Below are 27,268 nucleotides of genomic sequence, written 5' to 3' on the forward strand. Positions count from 1 at the left end.
CCCACTCTTGTGTGTGAGTTAGTTTGGGTTATGTCCATGGCACTGCCAGGCAGCCACCAAGCCTTTTGGAGCAGCCAGTGCTGAGGGCGTTTGTGTGCACAGGGGTTGGTGCAGGTGGGGTTTTTGCAGCGTGCTGTCCTGGTGGGCAGTTAGTGACTGGTGTCCCAGCCAGGCTGGTGGTGGTCTGGCAGGACTCTGCAGCTGTGAATGCTGTTTAATGGTGATTTGGAGAGGTGGCCTCGTTGTCACCCAAGTGGGACCTTATCATCCATCTGAGTGGTCATCAAGACCAAATATTAGGCAGGGCCTGTGTGGTGAGTTGAGACTATTAATGAATCAATATGTCTTGGGAGCAATGCATTATTACAGTAAACCTTAGAAATGTACCAACCTGAGTTCGACCAAAGCCTCCTGAAATAATTTTTACCAATTTTTTTAGAACATGCTTTGAGTTAACCTAGACTGAGACAGATGAAAATTTTAAATTTTAGTGAAAAAAAAAAAAAAAAAAGTGGTGGTCACAAGAAAGGAGTTGTCTTCCATATATTCAGCAGAATAAAAGCTTAAAATAGTGTGAAGGGAAGAAATAATATGATAATTCTGATGCATTGTAGGGTTATCAGCAAGCTGTCCATTATGGTGACTTCTGCAAAGGTTCACATTCCAAGTATGGATTTAGAGCATGTGCGTCCTGGAACTACCTGTGGTCTTGCTGAGCAAGAAGATAGGAGAAGGTTCCCTTTAAAAACTGGTAAAGTTACTGATCAGCTGATAGGGACTGCTGTCAGAACAAAAGGTATGCTCACTACCTAAACTGGAAGTGCATTTGTTTCCCCAAACTGTAAGCCCAAGTGAGGTAGCAGATGAGTCAGAAAACCAAGCTGATGTTTTGGCTTTGGGGAGGGCAGAAAGAGCAGTACAAGATTTGTCCTTTTTAAAACCATCTCTTGTTGTTACCAGTTTTTTGAAGTAATTTTGCAGTTCTTGCACCTTTTTCATTGTCCTGTCTTTAAAGAAGGCCTTTGCAGATGTTGCTGTTTCTCAGGGCTACTGGGTAGATGTAGGACTCAGCAGTGGGAGTGGTTGGTAGATTGGTGTTGGGGGGTGCATCCTGGTAGGCCACCCTTGGGACAGCATGTGACAGAGCAGACTGCCCCTGAAACAGCTCTGTCATAATCAGGGTAGATGGCTACTAAGCAGATAGTTCTTACAGACCCAGAAAGTATACTCATGTAGCTTCTCCGTGTTTGTGACCTACTAGCCAGGAGGGAATTGCAGCGGAGCGTCCCTAGACTTGGTTTTCACCTCTGCATTTCTTGAATGACCACGGTAGAGCCAGCCAGGCTGATTAGTAATTAACAGAACACAATCGGTGTGAAAACATGCTCAATGAATAAATTCACATGTCTTTCTTTTTGAGGCTAGATCTGTTATGAATAGATGGTGAACACAGTTGTCTACCTACAAGGCAGTATGCTGTGAGAGGACAGTCTCTCACTTCTTCCCTAGAAGAATACACTGTCTAGTCCATCCCCAACGGTTCTCAAAACATACAGGGTCTGTTTGCTGTGCTTACTAGAGGCATGAAATATAAACCTCATCTTACAGTGTTTTCCCTGGATCTTGTTTGGGATCGCTTCAGCACCTTGTGCTTTGTGGTTCTGCATGTGGTTTCCTCCTGGTCCCCGGGAGAGCCTCGTGTCTGTCCTGCTGGAGGGATGGAGCAGGTGCAGTGTGTTTTTTAGCTCTTTCCAGTCTGACAGCTCTTTTTTTTTTTCCTCTGGTTGCTGACTGGTACAAGGCCCCTACTGCAGCATTCCAGCCAGGTGACAGGTGTTCATCTATCTCACATGGGACTGCACAGTGCACAAGGTGTCTGTGCCCTCTTCAGCAGGGCACGGGTTAGATTTGTCTGCAGTTGACTCCTTAACCTGTAACAGGAGCCTCAACAATCTCCTCTGGCAGGTTGCGGAGGAAGAGATCTTGAGGTTGCACCTTGGCCCAGAGCTCTAGAAGAGGTGTAAAGCATGTCCTTCAACTCAGCAGTATCCCTCTTGAAATAAAACATAAGGTGTTTTCCTGTTCAAGAGTATGTTGGGGTTTTGATTGCTTTTTAAAATAAGCTTCCAAGACAGTTGCTAGCAGAGCTACTTTGCTTTTTTTGGTTTTATTATTATTCAGAAAACTTTATTATTCTTCAGACTCTTACTTGAGATGTGTTTCTGACAGGGGCAGGGAGGAAGTATTTTTAGCAGGCTCAGTGGCTCTGCTTGCAGTGCGTTCATGCCTTGCTTGTTCAGGGTTGCAGTTGCTTTTTCAAACACGCGTTTGGGGCTCCTGCCAAGACACCCAGGGCACTACAGCATCGTGTTACAAGGTCCTGCTTTGTGCAGGCAGAGCTCAGCCCGGCAGGGCTGGCTCTGGGCTCTGCCAGCATAGTGCTGTGGTACAGTGTGTTTGGCCAGTGGAGGGGTGCTGGGGTTCACACTGCGTGCTGCCCTCGCCGCACACTCAGCATGGAGAACTCGCTGCCTGCCTCTGCAACTGTATGTCCTGGGGCTTTCTCCTTTCTTGGATGTCAGCTATACTGGGGTTGTGGATGTGGCTGGTTTGCTGGGCAGAGCCCTGAGTCACCTTTGAACAGCCTGGCTCTGCATGTCTGTTTGCTGTTGCTGATGCTGCTGGAGTTTGCTTTTAAAAAACCAGTCAGCAAGGTGCTGTGTGTTGTGACACCAAGGGAATGAAATCAAGTGTCTCCTGTCCATCCTCTCATCTGAGTGATTTAGGTTTTTTCTGCTGCTGTTTTTCTGCTCCACAGCAAGCAAGGTTTGTGGCCCATCTTGTGCTCAACATTAAAATAAGGAAACCCACTTGCACTGCTGAGATGCTGCTTGTGTTTTAAATGTTTGATCTCTTCTGGATGTGGCAGTAAAAATTGCTCATTGGGACATTCTCCATGAATGCAAAGAATCTGTAGTTTGAATGATTTAGTGATAAGAAAAGTTTTGTAATGCCAGAAGTCCGTTTCAGGAGTATGGTTAATTCTTTTCCAGTTACAGTGATTTCTTCCAGGTAGCTTTGAGGTCAGGCTTCCTCATGGGAATCCTCTGCAAAGTCTTCTGGAATTTGTCCCAAACAGCACAGAATGCGGGAAATTTGTCACAAAGTGTTATGTAGAGATTCAGCGAACAAGAGGGAATATGAACAGCAGAAGAAACATGGCAGAGATAAGTTTTAGTAGTGTTTAAGACTTCTTTAGCATATAAAGGCTGTATTTTATCAGGGCAGTAAGACAATTCTAGGAAACTCCCTGTTTTTCTGGAGAGAAACGTGCTGGTCTTTGAAAGTCTACCTGGGTATTTCAATGGAAGTATTTTGGTCGACTAAAATGGGGTGTTTCATGGAGAAGACAGTGGTGAACTCCACAGGAGCTCCCTCCCCTTGGTGCAGAGGAAATCCAGTCCCTGCTGGGATTGCTGCCGTCATCTGTGCTGGTTGAGCTCTGTGATTTCCCCCTCCTGTCGCCTATGCGTTGGCTCTGCTGGGTGTGGGTCTGGCAGTGCTCGATGGGCCCTGTCCCGGGCTGCAGCAGGGGTGGGCTGCGGGTGTCCCTGCGGAGCCGGGGCAGTGCCATGCAGCCGGGCTGCTCCGTGGCCATGGGATGGGCAAAATAACACTCTGTCTTCAGCCTGAGCATGCTCCTTCCCAGAGGACAGAGCTGCATTGTTGGGACAACGAAATGTGAAAATACTAAAAGCATTCAAACTATTTTCTTTTTATTTGGGAGCCTTTTGTGGAGCTCTACAAAGCAGCCAGCCCAGTGTGTAGAGCCACTGGCAGAATTCAAAGGTGAGCTGGGAGTAGAAGGAAAAGCATAAGCCTTTTGGATTTTTTGCTGCTTTCAATTAAGGGTTCTTATATTTTTATAGGGGACATTATCAGTGTCAGGCTAAGAGGCCTGGATACATGTTGACTGATCTGTTTAAAAGGAAAAAACATTTTTAGTCAATCTGGTTTCAGGTGGTTTATGGTATGTACTCTATTTCAATGACTAATACTTTGGTTTTAAAAATTCAGCTTTCTTGTGTTGTTATTTTAGCTACAAGTATCTGGGACTTCAATACCTCTCCAACAAAGCCAGAAAGGATCAGATTTTCTGCTCTTCATATTCCAGCAGTTGAAGGAAATATGGGTTAAAGGGAAGAAGGTTTCACTTTTATGCTGAGAGGAGAGCTGTCAAATTCAATGTATCCAAGCCAACTTAGTGAGCATGAGGCCTCAGGTATATTATTGAATTAACAAACAAGCCTGTGTCAGCTAAACTGCAGTAACCCATCACATCCCGTGTTTGCTGCACACTTTGGGCTTATTGCAAAGTAGAAGCAAAACCTCGGATCCTGCCTTGCACATGTGGTGACCAGGACGACTCACGTTTGCAGGTACAGTGATGGGCACACAGCCCGCTCCACGTGTCAGTGGAGGCTTGTTAGTTAGGTTATGAACTAAAGTCACTGAATGGCAGAACTCCATTCCAAGACAGTTGCTGAAGAGTGAGAAGATGTTTTTTGTGGGTTTGAACTTTGGTTGGTTTTTTGTGATTTTTTTTTTCAACTACTTTAATAAAGTGAAAATGTGAAAAGGTGAAGTTTGGTAGCTCAAAAAGCTTTACATGCTGACCAGAAGTAATCAATTTGATATAGAGATGTGCAGCAAAACTGAAAACTGGCAAATTAAATTCTGTTTGAAGAAAATTCAAGCAATTTCAACCACAGCTGTGTACCTTCCCAAGTTGTCATTGGAGAAAACAGAGCATTAAGACTAAAAGAAATGTGGGCTTTGGAGAGTGTGTGTGTATTGCGTGTCAGTTAGACTTAGATATTAAACACTGTGGTAATGTTCATGCCAGCAATATGGAGAAATGACAAACCAAGTCTTCTTGAAAATGTTCCATGTCATCACTCTGCAGTTTTTAGGTTGCTTTATTGATAAACTTAATCCTTTATGCAGACTGGGCATTTTGCCCTGATTGTGGTTTCTGCTGAACTGGAGCCATGTTGGATAGTGTGCTAAGAGTCTTTATTTTTAATCTTCTGTGTCATGAAGGAGGAAGATCATGTTTTAAATGCAGATTTCTAACAGATTAACCGATTCATTGCCTATTAGAAAAACAACACTATGGTCTATGGGCAAAACAAGCATGGCTTTAAAGCCCATGCTGCAGGTCTCAGGTCTGCTGAAGTTAACTTTGTTTTCCCCTTGCTTTCCCTTGTGGCTGGAAGCAGATCCCAGTGATCATGAAGCAGCAGCCATTGAGAAGCCCTCATCAGCTAGTGCCAGACTGAGGTGTAGGCAATTATTTTGGACTTGTCAGTTTTTCCTGTACCTGGAGAAATGGAAAGGAAAGGAGACAGGACCAGAATTTAGTGCAGTTTTGCATGTCCTTTGGATGTAATTCTTTAAAGCTCCATTCTGTGTTTGAAAGTGGAGCTTAACCAGTACTAACAGATTAAAGTGAGGCTTTGGATCATCACATGAGTAGCCAGAAGAGACAAACTGTTTAGTCTCCCCTAGAGAGAGGCTGTTATAAATACTGAGAAATCCATTTCTAACTAGACATCATTTAACCATGTATACAGATCTGGTCTAGTAGCAATCTGGCTGGCAGCAGCTGGATTTCCTTCATTATTACTGTGGGTGAGTCAACTTGATGCTGCAGTGATCACAAGAATGCCCTTGGAAAATGTCCTTGGTGTTGATACCTCCTGAGGGGGAACCTGCCCATCCATGCAGCCATTCCCTCTCCAGCATGGTCCCTGGGGACATCTGCTGAGTGATTGCTGCTCTGGCTGTGGGCCGCCCTTGTTGGTACCCCAGTCCTGAGCTGCATGGTCTCAGCCTGCCATGGTCTTTCCTTCAGACTCACCGTGGTGGTTTTGTGCTGAACTGATTATGAAAAGTCCCATCAGTATGGCTGCACTTTACATCAGTGCTATGGGATGCGAGAATTATGAATTAACCTTTCTCTCTCATTTCTCCCCCTCCCCACTCCAAGTGCTAATGGAAACATTTGGAGTACTTCTGGAAACAGGTGTGGAGAAAGGGAAGGCTATTTTTCTTCTGGTGATTAAAACTGGGGCAAGAATCTGTGACTAGTAAAAAGAAAGCAAGTTCGTGTATAGAGCATCCTCTGAGGGAAATCTGCAAAAGACAAATATAGTTAAAACTGGCTTTATTCCAATGGGTGTGTACAGAGGAGGGGAACTCCAGCTCTGTGCAGTGACTTTGAAGTCTAGGATCTTAAATTAGAATATAAATGTTAAATAATGCATTAGCTTAAAGTGCTTCTGGCCCAAATGGTACCTCATATGATTAGGCTATTGCAGCATTTGTAATCACACACGGGTTCATAATTTGTATATGCCAGCAAAATGTTCAGGTGGCTTCAGCCCCTGTCCTGGGCAGTAAGCATGGGAACAGTCTGGTGGGTTTCAGTTTGGGGATTAGTATGGATCAAGACCAGGGATCTGTGATTGGGGTCTTGCAACTGTGCAGGAATTTACTAATCACCACAGAATTAAGCAGAAAGCCTTATGCAAGAGGCCTCACATCACTGAGGTTACTGATCCAGGAGTGCCATTGGGATATTAAGTCTTCACAGCCTCTACAACGTTCTAGTCAATAAAGGCAACTTGGAACTTGAATTTTCTGCTAATTTCTTACTCTCTCACTTAATGTTCTGCATTACTTAATATTTGGCAGCATTCAGACTTTTCCTCATAAATGGATTTAGCCCCTGCTGTATTTTTTTCCAAAACCTTTTGGTTTTAAGGGGTCCTGCAAAGAGTTCTCATCTTGTTACAGGGGTCATATAAGCATCTTATCTCCGTAAGTTTTTAACCTCTATCAAAGCTCATTTGCTCCCACCCCTGCAATTAGTCGTCTTTGTAGTTTTACTGAGTAACTTCAGGAAATAAATACTCTAGAATGTAAGAAAGCTACAAGCAGCCCCTGGCTACATCCCTGTACTGAGAACACTTGTAGCAGGGTGTTTAGTGCCCCATCCCTTCCCTGTCCTTCTCAGTGCTGGCTCAAATTAGGAGACTTGGTTCTTGGCTGAGGCACTTGGAATGTCTGTCTTCCCCCACATAGCTCTGAGGCTTGATGCCGTCATCTGGCTCCAGCTGCAATGGCCACTGTCTCCTGCTGTGTCAGGCTGTCACAGAAGGGAGGTGAGGAGTTCCTGCAGCAATGAGACCTGCGCAGACTTGCTGCAGGATTGCAGCATGCCAGAGCTGTTTGAGTTTTGTTTGCATGGAAGAGTGCCTGTTGGTGCTCTTTATATGATGTTTTTATTTCTTTGTGGGTATAGATGTCTCCTTTTTATGGAATGGGACACCAGTGCTCTGTTGCCATACAGAGTCACATACAGAGAAAAGCATGCATTCCTTTTGGAGGACTGAGACAGAGTCCTCTTATTGGTGGTGAAATTCAGCCTGGTAGGTTGGGTTTGGTTTTATTGCTCTGTAGCAATAAAACTTTTGAAGGCTCTCTAATTATATTAAGACTAATTAGCATATTTTCATGGATGTGTTTATTGCTTTATGTGGTAAAATGATCTATCTGAATAGTAGTAAAATTCATGTGAATCAGACTGGGTTGTACCTAACATCAGCTGCTTCCTAAATAAGTCTAATGGCATTCTTTCTGCACAAGAAATTTCACCATCCTTCCCTCTCACCCCTGTTAAGTCAGATCTGCTGTTGTTAATGGAAAAAATGTCTTGGGCATCTGGAGGTTTCTCAGTATAAATACTGCTTTCTGAGAGGGAAATCTGCCGTATGAATTTGAAACAGCTCCTTGAAAAAGAGACTTTCTTCTTTTTTCTCTAAATTTCTTGCTGTTGTATTAGATTGTGATTCCAAATCCAATGTGTGCTCTGAACTTGTGCAAGAATAGAAATTATTCCGTTTCTGCATTTAGCCTGGACAGTGGCTTTTTAGTAGACATTTCTCACTAGACTCTTGCAGTAGAGTGGATGCCTCTTAGCCTGGTTCTTGCTCCCCGTCGCTCTGCAGCACAGAGTCAGACGCTCTCCGCAGTGTTGTGCAGTGTGGTCAGTGGGTTTGTGATGATACCCTGCTGCAGGCCCTGCACGAGTGCGTGATCACAGAGATGGGGCAGATGTGGGCTGGGATCCTCATTTGGTACAGGTCAGTGACTAATACCAATGTTTCTGTTTAAGAGACTTTTTTACAGCTTGAATGTGTTTGTTAGTGCACTCAATAGTCAGAGAATATCAATATCTAATACTCCCATAGGTTGATACATTTTTAGAGTTCCTTTTACCATTTAACCCTGAAAATAGCCACAGAGAAATAGTGATGCAAATGTTAGTTGAATTAAATTTCCTGTAGTTTCTGGAGTTTGCAGTCATTTTCACGTCAGTATGTTGCAGTTTGCAATCCATGATATTATGATCGGTTGCGGTAGTTTCATTTTCATTTGCGTTCTTTGCACATCTTGGCCTTGGTTACTGCAGTGCTGCTTCCTGGGCTCTTCCCAAGGCGTGGAGCCGCTGACAGGTGCGGCTCTGAGGGAGCCGGTGCCGTGGCAGAGCACGGCAGAGCAGGGTGGGAGCGGCGGTGCTGGCAGCGGTGCTGGTACCCTGCAGCTCCCCACTGCAGGGCCCAGGTACACCGGGCACCTGTCAGCCATGGGGGGATGGAGGCTGCAGGTGACCCAGTTGCAGAATTGCACCACAGACTCTTCTGAGAGCCACCTTCCTCTTGCCTTTTCCCTCATCCCTTGTCCTTCGTGTCCTGTTCTCTGATGTCACAGAAATGACCACAGAAATGCTTTTAGGGCTGTATCGTTTAACATCTCCACCCCAACATGGCTTGTCTCCTTCATGAATCAGATGTTACCTCTCCTGCCCTGTGGACTGTTTTCATTCTCAGTTCCTGTTTGTTCTAAATGGCCTGTACAATGCCCTTGCCGTTTCATCATAATGCTTTTTCAGAAATGCCACCTGACATACCGATATAATTTGAGACAATTGTATTTTCAGCTATTCTTCCTCTAATTTTGGTTCTTACGAAACACATTTTTGGCTTTTAATTCCTCTTCTCTTTTTTCCTAATGAAAACTGAATTTTGCACATAGGAATATTTTCTTCCACATTACCTGTGATCTGAGTCAGTCAGGAGTTTCTCCTCTGTTACATTCCTGAAATTTGTATTTTAGGAATTAACATTTCGGTGCAGAATTTCTTCACATTACCTGTGCATTACTGCAAGTGAAGAAAGTTATTGGAAAAAACCACAAACCTACCAAACCCTAGCACTGTGATGTCTGTCAGAGTCTCAAATAGTCATTGCCTCAAAGGTTCAGACATAAATTAAAATGGGAAAGTTCAGTCCTTGTATTGATACTGGTGGCAGACATGCTGCAGTATTCATGCAGTGGGGAGCTCCTAAAAGGCCACTCCATTCCTGTCAGGTTGGGTGGTTCCTGGTATTTCAGCCTCAGGAGCACCTTGCATACTCTAAATATAATGGTTCTGAAGATCCCAAACTTAGATTATGTATGGCTTGTCTTCGCATCATCTTGTCTCTGTCCTGGGTGAGTGATAATATTTGCTACAAACAGAATATCAGTGAGACAAAGAAGAGCAAGGGGAGAAATAGCCATGCGGGTGAGGGTGGCTTTTTACAAATGTGTCTGAAGGAGTGGGGCTGGGTGGCATAAGGTGCTGTGAGTCAGAGCTGTCAAACAGGGTAATGAGCCTTTGCTTTACTTCTTTGAAATATGATAGTAAAACACATTTTCTTTGACAAAGAAATTGAGGGTAGGGGATAAGAAGTGCTGAGGTTTCTTCATGCCCCAGGGTCGGCTGTGGTAACAGTGCTGTGCTGGCGCTGTTGTGTACTAGAGTCCTTCTGTGACAAAATCAGAGCCTCAGCCTTCCACGAGATCACGCTAATATTCGGAAAATTTTGTTTAGTGAATATTAAATAGCATTTCAGCACTGCTATAATTAGCGCTTATAGTTTATAGGTGGATTTATGTCCTGCTGTGCATTTTTGAATCTCCAGTGTCAATTCTGCTTGGCCTTTGCTCCCAGGTCTGTTATGTTGTATTGCTGAGGAGCAACTGTGTCACTTAGACTCTATTGATCTGCTCTTGATTTGACTGTCTGTTATCCTGAACTATTTTTCTGGCTTAAATTATAGTTTTAAAAATAGTGTCAGGCGTTGCACAGTGCCTGGGAAGGCCTGTAGCTTTAAATGCCGTGTGCTGGTCCTGCTCCCAGCCCGGAGCAGAGCTCCCCACCGAGGAGCAGCGAGCGCTCAGCCCGGCACTCAGCCATGCTCGTCCGGCAGCAGCGCTCGGGCGGCGCAGCCGGCGCTCGGTCCGGCCGATGGCCGCGGCACTGCCCGGGCAGCGCCCAGCGCCGCGGCTGCCCATGGCTGCACGGTGATGTTTATGTGGTGCTGCTGTACCTGCGTGTGCTGTGAAAGGGACTTCTGCGAGCCCACAAAGGTGAGGAGGTTGTCGGGGAACAGTTGTAGCTGTCATGTTTGGCTGTTTTATTTAAGTCTCCAGTAGAACTTGACCTCATTTTGTGCATCAGCCTTGGAAGCACTCCATTTTTCCTCTGGGCACTGCTGTTGAATTTCAGTGGTTGTTTTTTTTAATGTAGTTTTTCTTTGCTTTTGAAGCTGGGAAGTGCAAAAAGGCTCCTGTCTGAGTGAGTGTTGCAATCCATAAACAAGATCAAACGTGGTGCTGCTTTTTGGGATTTTCTGTTTTTGTTGTTTGGGGGTTTCGTTTGTATGATACAGCGAGTGATGAAAGAAATGGGAGATGCAGATGCAGAAGATGCAGATGCAGCCCAGTGTCAGAGAGAAGTATTTGCATTGGTAGCTTTTTTAATGTGACCTCTTGTTTTGCTGTTTTTAGCTGTGCAAAATGTATTTTCAGGAAGTAGTAAACAAACTGCAGAACCGTATTCTTTTCCAGATAAAAAAAGAGTAACTGTGCTGCCTCCCATAGACCCAGTGACCTTCAGAAATGATTAAGTATTTTTCTTCTGTTTCATTGAGCTGTGTAGCTCAGCATTGCCCTTTTTCAGTCTGCATTAACAGTAAACTGTATCTTCCCTCCTCCCCCATTTATTAAATACCAAAGAGAGACAGTAAGGTCTTTGATGCTCTGATCTGCAACACAAAATAGAAGCTATTTCTCTCTGAATTATTGCAGTTAGCTCTCCCATGCTCTGTGGTCCAGTGTTTGAGGAAAAAAGAAACCTGGAATCCAAACTGGCTTTTGCCATAGCTGATGGCTTTTGCCATACCTGGGGTCTGTTACAGTCTGCAGAAGACATGGTTGAAAGGTTGAATAGTATTCCTGTTGTGTTTGAAACACATATGTCTAATATATTTATTTCATTAACTTCGATTTTCCCAAAAGAAAATAATACCTTCTATATGTGTACTTGGTCTCACTGCATTCATAATTCTTCGTAATAAAAGTGACACACAGGTGGCTCTCAGGAAAAATGCCTGTTGTTGAGTTGCAGAGGTACAGACTGCGGTGGTACGGGGCAGCAGGAAAGCCCGGGGGGTTACAGATGTTCCACATCATAGGTTGAATGATATGCGTGCTTTGCATCTTGTCACACCTAACTCGAGGCTGCTGCATCACCTCCTGAGAGCTGAAGAGAGGAATAGTGAGCACAGGACACCATGGTCTGTGCTCTCTAGGCCAGGTCAGGGTAGTCTGAACAGCTTTCTACCGTGTGTTGAGGAGATGCTGCACTGAGGGCTATCTCTAAATGGAGTTCTCAATGAGGATTCTTAGCTTTTGCAGGAATACTGAAAGCAGCACAGTGATTTCAGTATTTACCTAATTCAGTGTTCCCTGTGGATTTCTGGACAAGTGCCCTGTTGCCTGGCCCTGACAGGTGCTCGCCATCCCTTGAATGCGTCTTCCTCTCTGGTGTCTCGTTGCTTGCTGTTCTCTTCCAGGTTTCCAAAGGCATCTGTGCCACACATCAGCGGCCCTGAGGAGGGCATATTCATGGGCTGAAGGGACTGCCCTTGCTCACAGTGTCTTGTCCTTTACAAGCTGTGTTTGCCACTTGGAGCGATCTTAGAGATTTAGTTGGTGCTAATGCAGGAACACCTGCAGCACTTGGAGTAAACAAGCTGATTTGAGCAAAGCAGGAGTCTGAAGCAGCTGTACTGCACACTTGTTTGTGACAAGTGTGATCTTATCTGGTACTATGTGTATGTTGTCCTACAAAGGCTTTAAATAAGGAAATATGTCAAGAAATGCTCTATGGCAATGGCAAAGCGGTGTATTCACAGGAAGCATGAATCTTGTTGCTTTGAATTACTTAATATTGTATGAACTGTTGATTGGATAAACTTCAGGGAGGAGTTTTGGTTATGATCACACTATGTGTTGTACCTGCAAAAAATACTACAGTTAAAAATAAAGAAATGAAGGAAGTGTAGAAGTATAGTTGCTGGAGCCCTTCAGATTAAACACTTGGAGGGGATGTGCATGTTAAACCTCAACAGAGACACATCCCCTGAAAAAGGGAGAATCTTTGCTCTTGCACACGGCTGTTCTGTGCAGAAGGATCATGCAGAGGCATTTGTCCTTCCAGACTTCGACCCAGTTTGCTCCAATGCTTTGCAAGTCAAAGTTAACTTGCGACCATAAAATTAAGCTGTGTTCTTTACAAATTAATATATAACATGCAATAATAATCTCTGTTCATCAGATAGCAGCTTGAAGCATAAAAGTCTAGGAAGTATTAACAAAAATTTTGTCTCTCAGGTAATGAGATGTGACTCAAACACTGAGGAAAATAGGATGAGATTTTAAAAAAATTAGAACCAAACAAAAAAACCACACATCATTTTACATAGTCACTTTCTTATAAAAGCTGGTATAAACTTGTTTCTTAATCCACCCTCTTCTGCTGATTCCTGTACTTAACTTTTGCTCAGCTTTACCTCATTTCCTATCCTTATTTTTGTAACTTCTAGCCTGATTGGCACTCCCCACTAGAAATCAGGAGCTGCTAAAATAAACAACCGTGGTTGTTATTTTGGCTGTATCTTTTGCTGTGTCATCCCTTATCACCTCCTACAAGTTCTCGTGTATAATTCACGAGAACTATAAGAACTATAGTTCTTTCCTATTTTTCTGACCAGATTGTTGTATCTGTTCCCTTGGACTTCCCTCACCCTCAGTGTTGCCTTGTTTATTCAGTCAACACCGATGATTTTCTGCTTGACTAGTCTAGCTTTAGGGAAACCATTACTGAATTGGGCAATCAAGCCTTACTTTTTTTGCTCAAAAATATCTTTTTCTCAGGATTTCAGAAATTTGAGGTCAAGAAGGTGATGTCTTTGGCAGCAATGTTGTTTAAAAGGAATTAAAGGGGCTGTAGACAGCCTCTTAAGGGAGACTTTACACTGGATTGTGTCAATCCTTTCTGTCTCTGGGATGTCAATAAGTACTTGTAGGCCAAGCTGGTGCCTAGTCCCACATGTTCCAGTCCTGCTTGAGGGAACAGCTTGTGCAGTGCTCCTTGCCTCAGCCCACCATACTGGGCTGGTAGGCGTCAGGGATGCATGTGCCTGAGGGGCAGTTGGGAAAGATGGAGGTCAGCTTTGTAGCTTCAGCTACCTCTTAACCAGTTAGTAAGTGAAACATTTGCTTCCCGAGAGGCAGGGAGCCCTGGGCAGGGGGAGTCAAGCAGGGGGAACATGTGGAGCCCCCTGAACCCCCCTGCGCTGACAGCATGGTGCTGTGGGGGAAGCATCTGTGACCAGCAATTGCCTTCACTGACAAGGCTTCGCTGGAGCTCCCCTGTGGAATAAGTAGTGTTGGTTGTGACAGAAGCTGCCTCTGGGACAGCGAGTATGATGCCGTGTGGCAGCAGCATCTTTCATCGTTGCTCCCAACACCAGGAAGGGCTGCAGCTGAATATGGGTCTGCTGCTGACAACTCTGAGGAAAAGACAGCTGGCTGCTTTACAGCTAAACTATTTTTGGCACTTGATGTGACACATGAAGTCACATCTCCATTTCATACTGAATTAGGTACAAGGCCATGGGCAAGTCGCCCTGCAGCTGGCTTTACCAAATCCCAAGTGAGGGTTTGTTAATGTGCCTCAGGCCATTGCTTGAGGGATGCTGCTCTTGGCACCAGTGCCAAGTGAAGTAGTCCCAGGTCACCTTTTCCTCCAGTGGAGTTTCTGCTGTCTTGGGCCTGATGGTGAACCACATTTGGGAAAGTAGTAAGAACATCCCCAAGCCACCTTATCACTTGGTTCCCAGTGAACTCACAGATTGGCTCTAGAGGGAGCTGCTGTCCTGTCTGTCCCCAGGCTGTGCCAGTACAGGGTTGGGCAGGGAGCTGCTTGGCTTCAACACCCCTAAAGAAAGGGAATGCCCAAATGCATGCAGTATATGCAGCATATGTGAAATGTTTCCCCTTTGTGGTTGCCCACAAGCCCTTCTGTCCGGGGCAGGGACCTGCCCTCTCCCCTCTCTCCAAAGCAGGCCTGTGGGGCTCTGTGTTGGCAGATGCACCATTAGTGCATTCCTGTTGCAGCAATCATCACTCGTGACTGTTTAACTATTGTGAGTAAGGTGTGAAGCCATTTCCTCTTGGTGTCACAGTGTTGGTTTCCTGCTCAAGCTGTTGACTGAGGCAGGCAAAGGCATTGTACTGGAATTTTTTATTGAATATTTTTCAGAGTAATTTTTCATTTTTTGTTTTCTCGCTGTTTTGTTTTGTTTTTTTTTTTTTACCCATAACCATGGTGATCTTCCCATAATTTTGAGGGTTAATTGCTCATAGGCAAAGGCTGTATAACTTTCAGAAGTCCTCATTTTATAATCTAAACAATGAGGTGTGCTGTGAAAAACACACAGCAAGACTTCTTGAGCTGTCCATCTGTTTGTGTGCTTTCCTTAGCCAGGTTTAATTTGGATTTGGATTTAGGGGCATGCTAGAGACACCTCAGTACAGTTGCTGTCAAAGATGACCATAGGTTTTTGTGGGTGAGTAGCTGGAGCCTGTTAAAAAGCAAAGCCTGCTGCAGCTTCTGAAGATTAAATCAGTCAATACAGTTTTTCAGAATAACTGCAGTGTGTCACAAGGAATCACACTGGACATGTTTTCTGCTTTTCCTTTTTCTTTTTCTTGACAGTAAATCCAAGGCAGCTGTTTTGTAGAGCGGGAGCATATATGCACCCTGAGCACTTGCTGAAGGAAGGTGGATTTGTAAATGAATCCACATGTGAGTGAGCAGTTGTTTCTAGGGATGGTTCAGTGCAGCAGTACTTACATCTTCTGTCTGTATTTACCTGAGAGATGAATGAACAGAAATATTCTCCCTTACGTATGCTGTTGCGCAGGATTTGGAATCACAGAAATATGCAACTAGAAGTAAATAGTGACCCATAGAGTTGCTGGTATCAGATGTGTGGCAGTGTGCAACAGACAGATCCACAAATGCAGGATGTGAAAGTAGTATCTGGGAGATACTCAAAAGCTTTCTGGACATGGTCCTGGGCAACTACTGGCTCTTGGTGGCCCTGCCTGAGGGGGAGGTTGGACCAGGTAAATTCCAGAGGTCCCTTCCAACCCCAACTGATGTGTGATTCAGTAACAACCTTTAAAAAGCAAAGCATTAGAAAAACAGACTCTCAATTCTCGATCAGGTGTAGGTCATAAAGAGCTTATTGCATCACCCAAGTGGGTGAGGCAGGGGAGTTTGTGACACTTTTTTGTTTCCTTTGAGACCTGTGCTAAGTTGTGCCATGTACAATGACACAGAGGAACGGGACACTGACTGCTCATGAGACAGTGGGGCTGGTCCCATGTTAACCCATGTGTTTCAAGAATCATGTGCTGCAGGTGGCATGCAGGGAGGTGACTTATGACTGTTGATGGCACTTAGTCTAATGTGTTAAGGGTACCTCATAGTAATTTGTGATGTTTAAGTATCTCTTCATTGTACCTGCTGGGGATTCTGTGTGTGTTTATTCAAATGTGCACTTAGGTAACGAAGATCCAATGAAATGGGGCCTGGGGGGCTTTTACTCTGCAGATGTGGTTGAGCACAAAGAATGGTGGGGGTTTTTCTCCCCTGTGATTTTTATTTCCTCTGAGGCATTGATTAGAGATCTTGCTTACTAACAAACCAACTCCCTTGTAACTGTCATCAGAGATTTTGAGTCTCTGCTCCTGAGCCTGCCTGAGGCTGGTGACCATCTGTCCACCTAGTGTGGAGGGGTTGGCCAAGTCTCTATGCCCATCCCTGCACCTGCCATGTGCTAATGATGCTGTTGAGTGGTGTTTCCAAACAGGAAGTCTAAAACCGATGACTTTCTATGAGTCTCATAGACTTTCTGTCTCTTTCTTATGACTGTATTGCCTTTAGCACAGTGGGAAAAGGAAGCCAAACAAGTTCTGAATGTTTTCATGGCTAGTTTTAGCTGCCAGTCAGGTGTGCAGTCACTGGGAAGTTGATTAACCCAGGCACCTCAGGTGCTGTTATCTTCTTTCTGGGGCTGTGCAGTCTCACTCTGAGCTCCCCTGTCTCACTTTGCCCTCCATGTGTTTATTTTAAGTAGCATGACAATTTTCAGCCACACTTGTGAAGCTCCAGGCTTCCCAAGGGGAGGGAGGAGGAAGCAGGAGTTGCCCCCTTGCAGCAGGCTTGCTCTGAAAGCTGCTGTTTGCTTAGGCCAGCTGCCCTGAGTGTTTTAAAGCAACAATCCATCTTCTTGGTGAATGACTGGTATTTGCTTTTACTGAGGAGTTTTAGGAGGGTGAAATACCTTTAAAAGAACTGCTGTATTTAATCTTCAGCAGCACCAAAAGGCAGAATCATGAGGTGCTTTCTGGGTTATGTGCTGCAGAATAGAGACATTGGAAAGCTTGTACAGGAGGGAAAGCCTGAGAGCATTAACAGTTGAGAATTTGGTAAGATCTTGAGAGAGAGAAAGCATAAGGCCCTCACATGATTTCACCTGCTTTGTGGCATAATTCCAAAGCAGTTCTCAGTGTGCCTCCTGGTGGGAGGGCACACAGCTCCCCTTAACTGGACTGTCAAATATAATGGAAAATTGTATTGCAAGAAAGATTGACTATTGAATTCTAACCCCTGTTCTTATACAAACATTGATCATTATAGTATTTAATTTACCAACATCTTTTCAGGACAGATTGACCATCATCTCAAATTAAATAATATGTCATCAGCATTTCCCAGGGACCCAGTTTGTGTTAAGTCTTCCCTTTACAAAGCCTTGTCAATATGGACAAAGGATTTAAATTATCTCAGTTCTGTTCCAGAACTCCACTTATTCAGCCTTTTCCTCTTGAATTGGAAAGAACCCTTTTTGTTATTTCCGAATAATATCCAGACATCTGGTAATTATAAAGCAATTATCCCAACTTGGTTTATTCTATTACTGCTGTTCTAGTTCATTTTCTACCAAGTTGTAAGGAGACAACCTGGGCAGATTTGCTGAAGTCAACTGACTTTAAAAGGGGAAGAGAAAGTTTCTACCAAATTTTTCTCTCACAAAACTTGTGTCATGAGAGGAAGAGTGTACTACTGGTGTAATTTATGGTAATTATCCATACACACACACTAGTTATACCAAACCTGGAGTAAATTAAGCTGATAGAAACTCTTCACTGCAAAGTAGTGTTGAAGCCCCAGTAGTTCTATGACACTGATCTGTGCAGATTTCAGCTCAGAGCCTCTGGGCTGCAGAAAAACTGGTGATGAGCAGTTTGTTTGGTTCTGAGACACGGGGTCAGTCCCATGCTCACTCACCCTTACTACTGCCCAGAAAAAAATCAATTATGAAAAGAAAAAGAAAAAAAAGTTACATTAAATTAAAATGTGGAAGTTTTGCATCAAAACTGTGGATCTTTCTGGTTTTCATCGTCTGCCATTAAATACTAAAATGTCCTTGGTGTGGAGGAGGTAGAGATTGTTAAGAATGGGTTGAGAAAGCCCTTGGTTCATAGGCATTTAACAGTAATATGATTGTCTTGGTGTGCTGCACAGATGCTCTGTGCTGCTCTTGGGGTGGCGGCTGGTTGGCAGAGCTGCTCTCTGGGTGAGGCACAGACCAGCTGTGCCATGGGTGCTGGGTGATGCTCCCAGGCCAGGCATGCCCTGCACAGGCAAGGTCTTTGTGTTTGTCTAGGCCATGGGGAGAAGTCTGATCACTGACAGCCCTGGAAAAATCTTAATGAAATTACAAATTCCAAGAAGAGTTATCTTTACAAATGTGTATTACTTGCAAATGCATGTCCCTACATCTCATAGACAGCATGTTTGCTGTGCAGTACTGATATCATGCATAGTGTTGGTCCCACTGATTAATATTAATTCTTAGCACCAATTTTCCATTGAGCTCTCCAGAGCTCCAGGGTTTCTACAACTCAATCTTCTTAAGAAAGCAGTTGATATTGCAGGAGTCACAACAGACCAAGAAATTATATTGTATGGTTTCCAGCAGCTGAGCTCCTCTAGAAAATGAATCAATTGCTTCCCCAGGTGTATGGTTTTCCTCTTGAGGGGGCAACAGAGAACCTTAGGGTTATGGAAAGGAGCCCGGGTAACCCCCGGTGCCGGCCAGTGTTGCAGCCTGCGGGGTTTTTGGCATTAAATACGGAATGATGAACCGTGAGAGAGGTTACAGTTAAGTGTAACAGCATTTTTGTTTTGTAAAGCGCATATTCCCAATCACGGACATGGTTCTGCGACTGGGCAGTAGCGGTGGGTCGGCTGGCAGCTGTTCCAGTGGAACGACCCGGGGAGCGGAGCGTGCGGGCAGCAATCGCGGCTGCTCACCAGCTCCTCACCGGGACAGGGGCCGCGGGATCCAAACGCGCGTTCGTTTTAAAACTGAGGGATGGAGATTCCCTGCGGGACGCGGTGGCTGCGGCTCGCGGCTCCCCGGCCCGGCGAGGCCTCCCTGCCGCGAGGGGGCGGGCGGGGCCGGGCGGGGCCGCGCCGCGGCGGGCGCGCAGCCATGCACGGGCGGCGGGCGGCCGGCGGGAGCCATGCACGGGGAGCGGGCGCTGCTGCCCCGCCGGGACAAGGTACGCGGGGGTCCCGCGGGACGGGCGTTCCTCCGCCGGAGGACCCACCCGGGGCGGGCCGGCATGGGGGCACGGTCGGCTCCAGGGAGGAATGTCCGGGTCAGGAGTCGCCGGTGCGACCGCACCTGCCCGGTCCTTCGCGGGTTCGCGGCGGGTACTTGGCGGGTTGGATTGAGCTGAAACAGCCTATAACTTTTTTTTTTTTTTTTCTCCATACGTGGGGCTTGTCTTTTGAAACTCACTTTTTCCCTCCCACTCGGAGACACCTGCTCGCAGGGTTTGCCGCGGCAAGGCGTGCATTCGGGTGCCTCTCAGGCTCCATTTTTCTGACCGTAGTAGATCGGTTGTAGGTTTCACTGCTGCTGCTGTTCAGACAGGTGAAGCACTAGGAATGACTCGGGTGTGCTGTACTGTACAGTTAAACCCTGTGACTTCTGCTCTCAATTACCTTCTTGGTCTCTTCACTCTCTAGCTAGTTGAGCCCTGCCCTTGTACTGATACCTTGGAGTGCTTGGTCTGCCAAACTGGGGTGCCTTGTTGCACGTTTGTGCTTGAATTTTCAATTATTTGAGATAATTAAGTGGAGTCAAGTATGAGAGGTTTTGCTTTTTTTAAACTTTTGCTGGATCTCTTTAAAATATATGAAGCTCTCCTGATTGATACTGTCCCCTGGCCAGCTGAAAAAAGATACAATTTTTCAGAATTAGTTGGCATAAAGAAGGAAAGCTTTTCCGTTGGTGAAGCTGCTGATTAGCACTCATGTTTCTCTCTCTCTCTGTGCTTAGATTGAGCGATTGGAAGTCAGCAGCTTGGCACAGACCTCCAGTGCCGTGGCCTCCAGCACTGATGGCAGCATCAATGCAGACTCTGTTGATGGGACCCCAGATCCGCAGCGGACAAAAGTGGCCATCACACACCTGCAGCAGAAGATACTGAAGCTGACAGAGCAGATCAAAATTGAGCAAACAGCCCGTGATGACAACGTGGCAGAGTACCTGAAATTGGCCAACAATGCAGACAAGCAGCAGAGTGCCCGCATTAAGCAAGTGTTTGAGAAGAAAAATCAAAAGTCAGCCCAGACCATCTTGCAGCTGCAGAAGAAATTGGAACATTACCATCGAAAGCTGCGAGAGATTGAACAGAATGGGATCCCTCGGCAGCCAAAGGATGTCTTCAGGGATATGCATCAGGGTTTGAAAGATGTTGGAGCAAAAGTCACTGGCTTCAGTGAGGGAGTGGTTGACAGTGTAAAAGGTGGACTTTCCAGTTTCTCCCAGGCCACACATTCAGCAGCAGGAGCTGTGGTTTCTAAACCCCGGGAGATTGCCTCCCTCATAAGGAACAAGTTTGGGAGTGCAGACAATATTGCTAATCTGAAAGACTCCTTAGAAGAAGGCCAGGAAGATGGGACAGGTGGCAAGGCTCTAGGTGTTATTCAGAACTTTCAGTCAAGCCCAAAATATGGCAGTGAAGAGGATTGTTCCAGTGCCACATCAGGCTCAGTGGGAGCCAACAGTACAACAGGGGGCCCTGTGGGAGCTTCCAGCTCCAAAACAAACACTCTGGATATGCAGAGCTCAGGGTTTGATGCAATACTGCATGAGATACAAGAAATTCGAGAGACACAGGCAAGACTGGAAGAATCATTTGAGGACCTTAAGGTTCGCTACCAGAGGGATTACACATTGATAATGCAGACCCTGCAGGAGGAGCGGTACAGGTATGTGCTGTGGTACTTGGTTTGACATTCCAATGCTGTGATTGCAAAGCACCAGAGTTGTGGATGGTAGTGCTCAGCAGGCTGTTCCCAGCAGCCTGATTCAAGTGGATGGTTCTGAGGTCTTCTCAGGACTATTCCCTCCCAGTTCTGCCTTTTATAAATATTTCTATCTTGCTGCTCACCTCCCTCTCTGTACAAGAAAGAGATTGTAAGGAAAAAGGTTATTTCAAAATGTTTTCAAGATAAAAAGTGAAGCTGAAGAGGTCTTAGAAGGTGTCCCAAAGCCAGGAGTACATTGATGCAATTACTGTTATCAGACAGTGCTTTGCCCTGCAAAAAATCCTGAAAATATTTGGATCAAAGCAAATGACAGGGAACTAATGCAGACATGACCATGCCTTCTCCCACACTCAGATCCATATCTACCAGAGAAAGAAACATTCCAGCTTTCTTCAAGTTCTCTAAAAATACATGATCTTGCCCACGTGCCAAAACTAAGATATCCCTTCCCTTCTTTGCTCAGTCCACAGTGGCAGCACTCAGGGAAATGAAGTTGAATTAAATGTCAGATACTGACAGTGCTCTTGTTGTGGAGATTATAGGCACTGGAAGCAGGTGACCTATGTTTCCATCAGTCTTCCCCTCACTGGAAGGGAATGGAAAGGTGGAGCAGTTGCTGCAGTACTGCTGATCCCTGATGAAGTCACAGGGGAGAGGTGACAGTGGCCTTCAGTAAGGCAGCCTGACTGGCTGCCCCCACCTCCCTGCTGAGGAAAGCTGCCCATGGAGAGGTGCTGAGGGAATGCTTCCCTCTCCTTGCTGGGTAGGAGAGGCTCTCTGCAGACTGCACTGTGCTGTCCTGCCAAACACCTCATGTCCCCCCACACACATGCTGGGAGCAAGGGCTTGGCTCCAGGCTCTGAAGGGAAGAGTTACTAGCTGCCCTTCTGCAGGCACCCTGCACAGGATTCTTAAACTTTAAATAACAAATGCAAAGCACAAGCCCTCCTTCTAATGAAGGACAGTACGCTGTTGTCATGAGGTTCTTTATGGCCTTCATTGCTTTGCCAGGATGTGAAACACAACCTGAAAGGCACAGCAGAGCTGCTGGGGGTGTGTACAGGCTTGCTGAAGTGCCCTGTGCCACTTGCTGCACTGGTTTGTGCAGTGTAACATAGAGTTGCCCTACAGCTCTTTAGACGTGCTTATGCCAAAACATTAGAAAAACTCTGGAAAAGGCTAACCTGCTAGGATCTGGTAGAGACAGCAGGCTCTCAGTGTGCTTTGCAGAGCTTGGGCAAACAAAGCCAACACTGCTTTCTAATCCTGCTTTGTAATAATCAACAGTTTGACTGAAACCGGCAACCAGCACAGCAGCTTTGGTTCCTTGTGCCTCAGTGTCATCAAGTCATCCCAAAGCGATGCAGAGCTGGATCTTCTGCTCCTCAGAGAGGAGAGAGGTGCTGTTGTCTGTTGCTGTGTAGGTTGTTGTTTCACACATACAGCAGCAGCCATTCATGGTGGAACGCTAATGCAAGCACAGCATAGCTGAAGGAGTGGCCTGAAAGTACAATAGCAGACCTTGGGGACTGATGTGCGCTGTCAGCTAAGCGGGCTGCTTACTGCCCAACACCTCTGAGCAAGGTTCACATAGTCCCATACTAGCTCACCATGAAGTCATATCTGTTATGTGCCATTAACCTTTGCAGAGCTTTACTCCCCTGAGGTCAGCCCAGACCCCAAGCACTAACCAAGGCAGCCTGGAGTGAAAAGCAGGGACAATCTGCATTTGGCTTATAAAAGCTTAAGACAGTAATTTAGACCTGTCATTTGGAATGTTGATGCAAATTAATTAAAGGTGTGACCTTTAAAGAGGACCAGTTAAACCACACTCTGTGCCCTTGTCTGTGTGGGTAACTGCATGATCAGCAAGAGCTCATGGGTTAATCACGATTAGATGACTACAGGACTGTATAAATGTAGATTCTTGTTTTTATAGCTTCTGTATTTTGAACTATCACAATGATAAAAGCCAACATCACCTTAGAAGTGGACGGTGATGTAATGTGTCCAAGGGCAGAGGGTGCTGCTGCCTTGGCAGGGAGGGGTGGTGCCTGTTCCTCCAACTGGAACCCCTCTTGCTCCTCAGCTCTCTTCAGAAAAAAGCTAAAAAAAGGGAAAAGAAGTTGTGATTTAATGCTGGCAGGCTGAGGGTTCAGATTAATCATAATTGGCTTTAAAAGTTGTAAATATCTCCTAACTCTGCTGTTTATGGGAAGCTTTTAAAAACAAACACAGAGTTGAGTTGGAGCTTAAAAAAAAGTTTTTGGAGAAGTCTTTTTCTTGTCAGGTAACACTGAGTGTTTGCATTTTACCTGGAAGCTGGAACAAAGAACATGCCATGACATTTTCTCACCTGCTCTTAATCCATTTCCTCTTTCTTTAATTGTCTACTGTTTTGTAGGTTCTGATCTTTTTTCCCGTTTTTGTTTGTGCAGTTTCTGTTTATCAGCCATGGCTTGCCTCACAGGTTTTCCATGACCTCCTTCATCTCCTCCCTCCCCTCTCCCTGCTTCCAAATCTTGTCTACCATCCATGTGGCTGCTGGTTTGCTAACCCTAGTCTCAGAGGCAGGGACTCACCTGTCCAGTTTCTCCAGTTCTCCCGCCCTGGTGCAGGCCTGGCAGCACCATGGCAAGGCCAGGGTGGGCTGTGCTGCCCAGCACGTGCTGGCCCTTGAGCACTGCTCTGCTCTGCTGGGGCTGAGCCAGTGAGGAAGGAAGAGTCTGACGGTACTTGGCCATCATTGTTTTCTTCTGCACCAGGAGCAAGCGCTGTAATGGCTTGTTGCTAATCTCATTATTGGAAGGTGGCAGTTGTTTACTGGTACAAGCAGGGACTTTCTGTGCTATCGAGACTGAAATAAAGTTCCTGCTGAGTATTTTCATCTTGCTTGTCCCTTCAGGAACCTGTTTGTACATGGCAAAACCATAAGCGCACATATTTGGAGTGTGGCCAGTCTAAGGTTTTGGGTTTCTTCCCAAGCCTGACGGCCTTGGAAAGGGCATTTAGGTCTCCCATGCTCCTGTCAGAAGAAAACCTTCAGCCTAAAGGCTAGTCACTGGTGCTTCCATTTGTCTGGGTTCTAATGTAGTCTTAATTGTCACACTTCAGTCTGTCCTCATGATGTGTTTTAAAATAGATCAAAGGAGCTAAACCTCTGAGGTCTGGGAGGGTTGGCAAGGCTGTTCTGGACGTGGCCAGGCAGTGGAAGCAGCGTGTTGGTGCTCACCCAGCCAGGACAGCACCAAAACAGCCCTGCAAAGCTGTCTGTCCTCCTTCTAGGGAGGCTGGGAGCTGGAAGTACACGGACGTGTGCGGGTGTCATGAGCAGCTTGTGCTCCCTGTTGGGAGCAAGCTCTGTCCTTCGTCTGTCCTGCTAGATCAAAGACTTGGAGCATACTAGAAGTAACTTCTGGTTTTAGCTGTTTACTCCACTATTTGAAGCACTGTCGTCAGTAGCATAAAGATGTATTTAGTGACAAATAAAGATTACATGAAGGTTTGTATGGCATAGCTATAAAAATGAAAAAGTCCATCTTGAGAGACATCTGAAGACAGGTACTAAATTTCATTCACAGTCTAATGCAGACGTCTTTGTAGCATTACTTTGATCAGAGTTTCTTTACTCACCATAGCACTAAGTGCAGATCAAATGCCTTTTTTTATCACATCCCTCCCTTCCATATGCTGTGCTAGCTGTGCATTTTGCAACTATTACTTTAAAATACCTTAAAGCTTTTTTTAAAAAATGAGATGGTCATAATTGTGTTTCTGAGCCTTTTTTAGACCACTTTTGCAATTCCCACGCAGTGAGCCTCAGAAAACATGTGGAAATACAACACAGCTATTTGAAATGAAGTGTTCCCATATCCCACACTTGAGCCAAGCACCCCAGCTATTTACTGTGTCCGTAGAACAGCTCTGATGATCTCTGTGATACTTGTGACAGGCAGCATTGGTCTGCTGCACAGAGATGTTTCTGGACCTTGTTCTTTTAAGGATAAATTTCACATTTTAAATAGTAACAAAATAGTTCTTGAGGCATTTTCCATACATGAGGTGAAGTAGGATTTGATTATTCAGGGCATTGCTATATTCACAGACAAGTTTAGTTTGTTCAGTAGACCCTGGCACTGATGAATTAGAGGCATGTATTTCATCTTAACCCTCTTGACAGGTAGCCTATCCCTTTTATTTGTGTAATACTCCCACTTAAATGCAAATCAGCTTTCAATAGGGAAACCCTGGTTCTGGGTCCCATTAGTGCTTTTTAAATTTGAACACCAGTAGAAAGCAGCTGGAAAAAATTATTTTCTAAATTGTAGATATTGGGACAAGAAGTAAAAATAAGCTGAATGGAGGATGTGTCATTTAAAAAATAAATCAGGGTAGGTTAGTGGGGGCAGGGATGTGGTTTTTTTTAAATAACCCAGTTCTAGCAGTTGCCTGACACAGTGAGTTCTGAAAGTGCAGGTGATTCTTGGATGCAAACTGCAGCAGTTCTGGTGTTGAGCAGGGAGTGAAGTGTGGATTGGGAATGAACTGGTTGTTCTGCAGTCTTTAGGGCAGGAAGATTGGAGCCAACCCTTCTGCTAATCATGTTCTGTTTAAACTCTTAACTATACAGATTAGCAGGGTTTCCTTATGTTTCCTGTAGATTGAGGTAGTTTTGAAGTTATTAAAATACAATTGTTTCCTGTTAGAGAACAGGATTTAAGCTGCCTGGCAACAGCTGCTTTATGAAAAGTGTTTTTATGTGAGACGAGGTTAAAAAATACAATCATGCTATTTTCAGAAATGCCTAAGTTTCTTTTTGTGTGATAAACACACTGCTGAATTTTGTAATATAGTAACAAACAATATATTTCAAGTAATTGATGCTGCCTTTGGGGCTTGGAGTGGGTTTAGTTGTGATTTTTTGGTTGTTGGCAAGTTTTGTTGTCAGTTTTAAGTCGTGTGGGAACAAAGGGCAATATTAATTACCTGGGCTCCTTCTTTGTTAGCCAGTCTTCATATGGCCATTCCCTTGTCAGTCCTGGGAAACCAGTTTTCTGGTGTATCCTGGCACAATTGCAGAGCTCTTCTGGCACCTTTCTGGGCTCAGCCATGTCAGCTGGCAGTTGTCTTGGTTTCACTGCAGGTTGACCTCATGCATTTTACTGCTGCAAATTGTCATGCTGTGTCTGACTCCTTCTTAGTTTAAAGTAATATTGCATTAGGAACATAAACAAAAATTCTTTTCATACTTGTCTATTAAAAACAAAACACTAAGACTTTTTAAAGGCTAGCTTTTGACTACAGATTCTAAAACACAAAAAAAAAAATCTTGAAAAAAATGAGAAGCAGGATTTGTGTCTTAGTTTCAGAACTTGCAATTAAATTCTTCATTCTAGATAAATATTTCTTGTTCATCTTGTGGGGTTTTTTTGTAGGAATTAAATTCAGTGGAGTCAAAAGAAAACCAAAATTTAAACAAGGAATTATCTCTGTGGTTATATCCTTAGAAATGTCTTGGTTATTAGCATCAAGATTCAGATGATAAGGACTGTGTGGTAAGCTTTTTCCATCTGCTACAGTGAGTAGACAGTGGAAAAGGCCCAATGGCCACCACAGCTGTGCCCATACCTTTGTTACCATCAGAGCTACCATTTCAGTTAATTTATAACTCTCTTAGGCAGAAGCAAAACTTTATCTCTCCGAGTTGTTTAACTCACTTTGTTTAAGCAACCCTCTTCCTCAGGACTGCTCCTGGTCCATTCACCAGGAGCAAACTGAAAAATAAGCCCGCAGGTTAGTGATTCATGTGTCCTTCTTACAAATAATGTGATGGTATTTGCTTGTTAAGTTGCATCATTCATGGGAGATAAAGGAAAAGCAAATCAAAGATCCATGTGACCTCATGCAGAGATCAGACAGTAACACCATGTTCTCTGAGGCATCAGTCACATGTCATTTCCGTGTAATTTTTATGCCCATTACTGTTCCAAGTGTAGATAAAAACGCTTAGGAGTTTATGGTATTATAGAAGGGAGCTGTTTGGTTTACACAGAAGTTTGGTGAATACCTCATTCTATTCTTATTCTGTCCTCGATTTCTTGCATCACTTAACAGTTACCATGCAATTGTGTTTTCTCCAGGTTAGGAACAGTATCACAGAGTTTACTTGGTAGAAAGAAGTAATTCCCAGCAAGAGGGCATTAGTGCTAGAGTGTGCTGTGTGCTGACTGAGGCAGCCATGCTGGTTTCAGTACACAAGCCATGGTGTTCATTGCTTGTTTGTCACTGGTGTCATTTTGCCATCCTCTTCTCATTAAAGCCATTCTA

The 27,268-nt window shown here is 44.8% G+C and overlaps 1 protein-coding gene across 10 annotated transcripts in view; it reads left to right on the forward strand.

Moving 5' to 3' along the window:
* TMCC1 (transmembrane and coiled-coil domain family 1) overlaps positions 1-27,268 on the forward strand; it is a 74,756-nt gene that overhangs the window by 40,755 nt on the left and 6,733 nt on the right. For 9 of the 10 annotated variants that reach the window (XM_071439234.1, XM_071439232.1, XM_071439229.1 and 6 more), the window contains one exon: positions 19,947-20,881. In XM_071439234.1, the coding sequence (XP_071295335.1) occupies positions 19,947-20,881 (935 nt within the window). Of the gene's footprint in view, positions 1-10,402; positions 10,543-19,946; positions 20,882-27,268 lie in introns of those variants that run through there. The other variant, XM_071439235.1, reaches the window with a different exon arrangement.

The sequence above is a fragment of the Agelaius tricolor genome, unplaced genomic scaffold, assembly GCF_023055355.1.
Source record: "Agelaius tricolor isolate 1412-34295 unplaced genomic scaffold, bAgeTri1.0.p SCAF_14, whole genome shotgun sequence".
Taxonomy (NCBI): Eukaryota; Metazoa; Chordata; class Aves; order Passeriformes; family Icteridae; genus Agelaius; species Agelaius tricolor.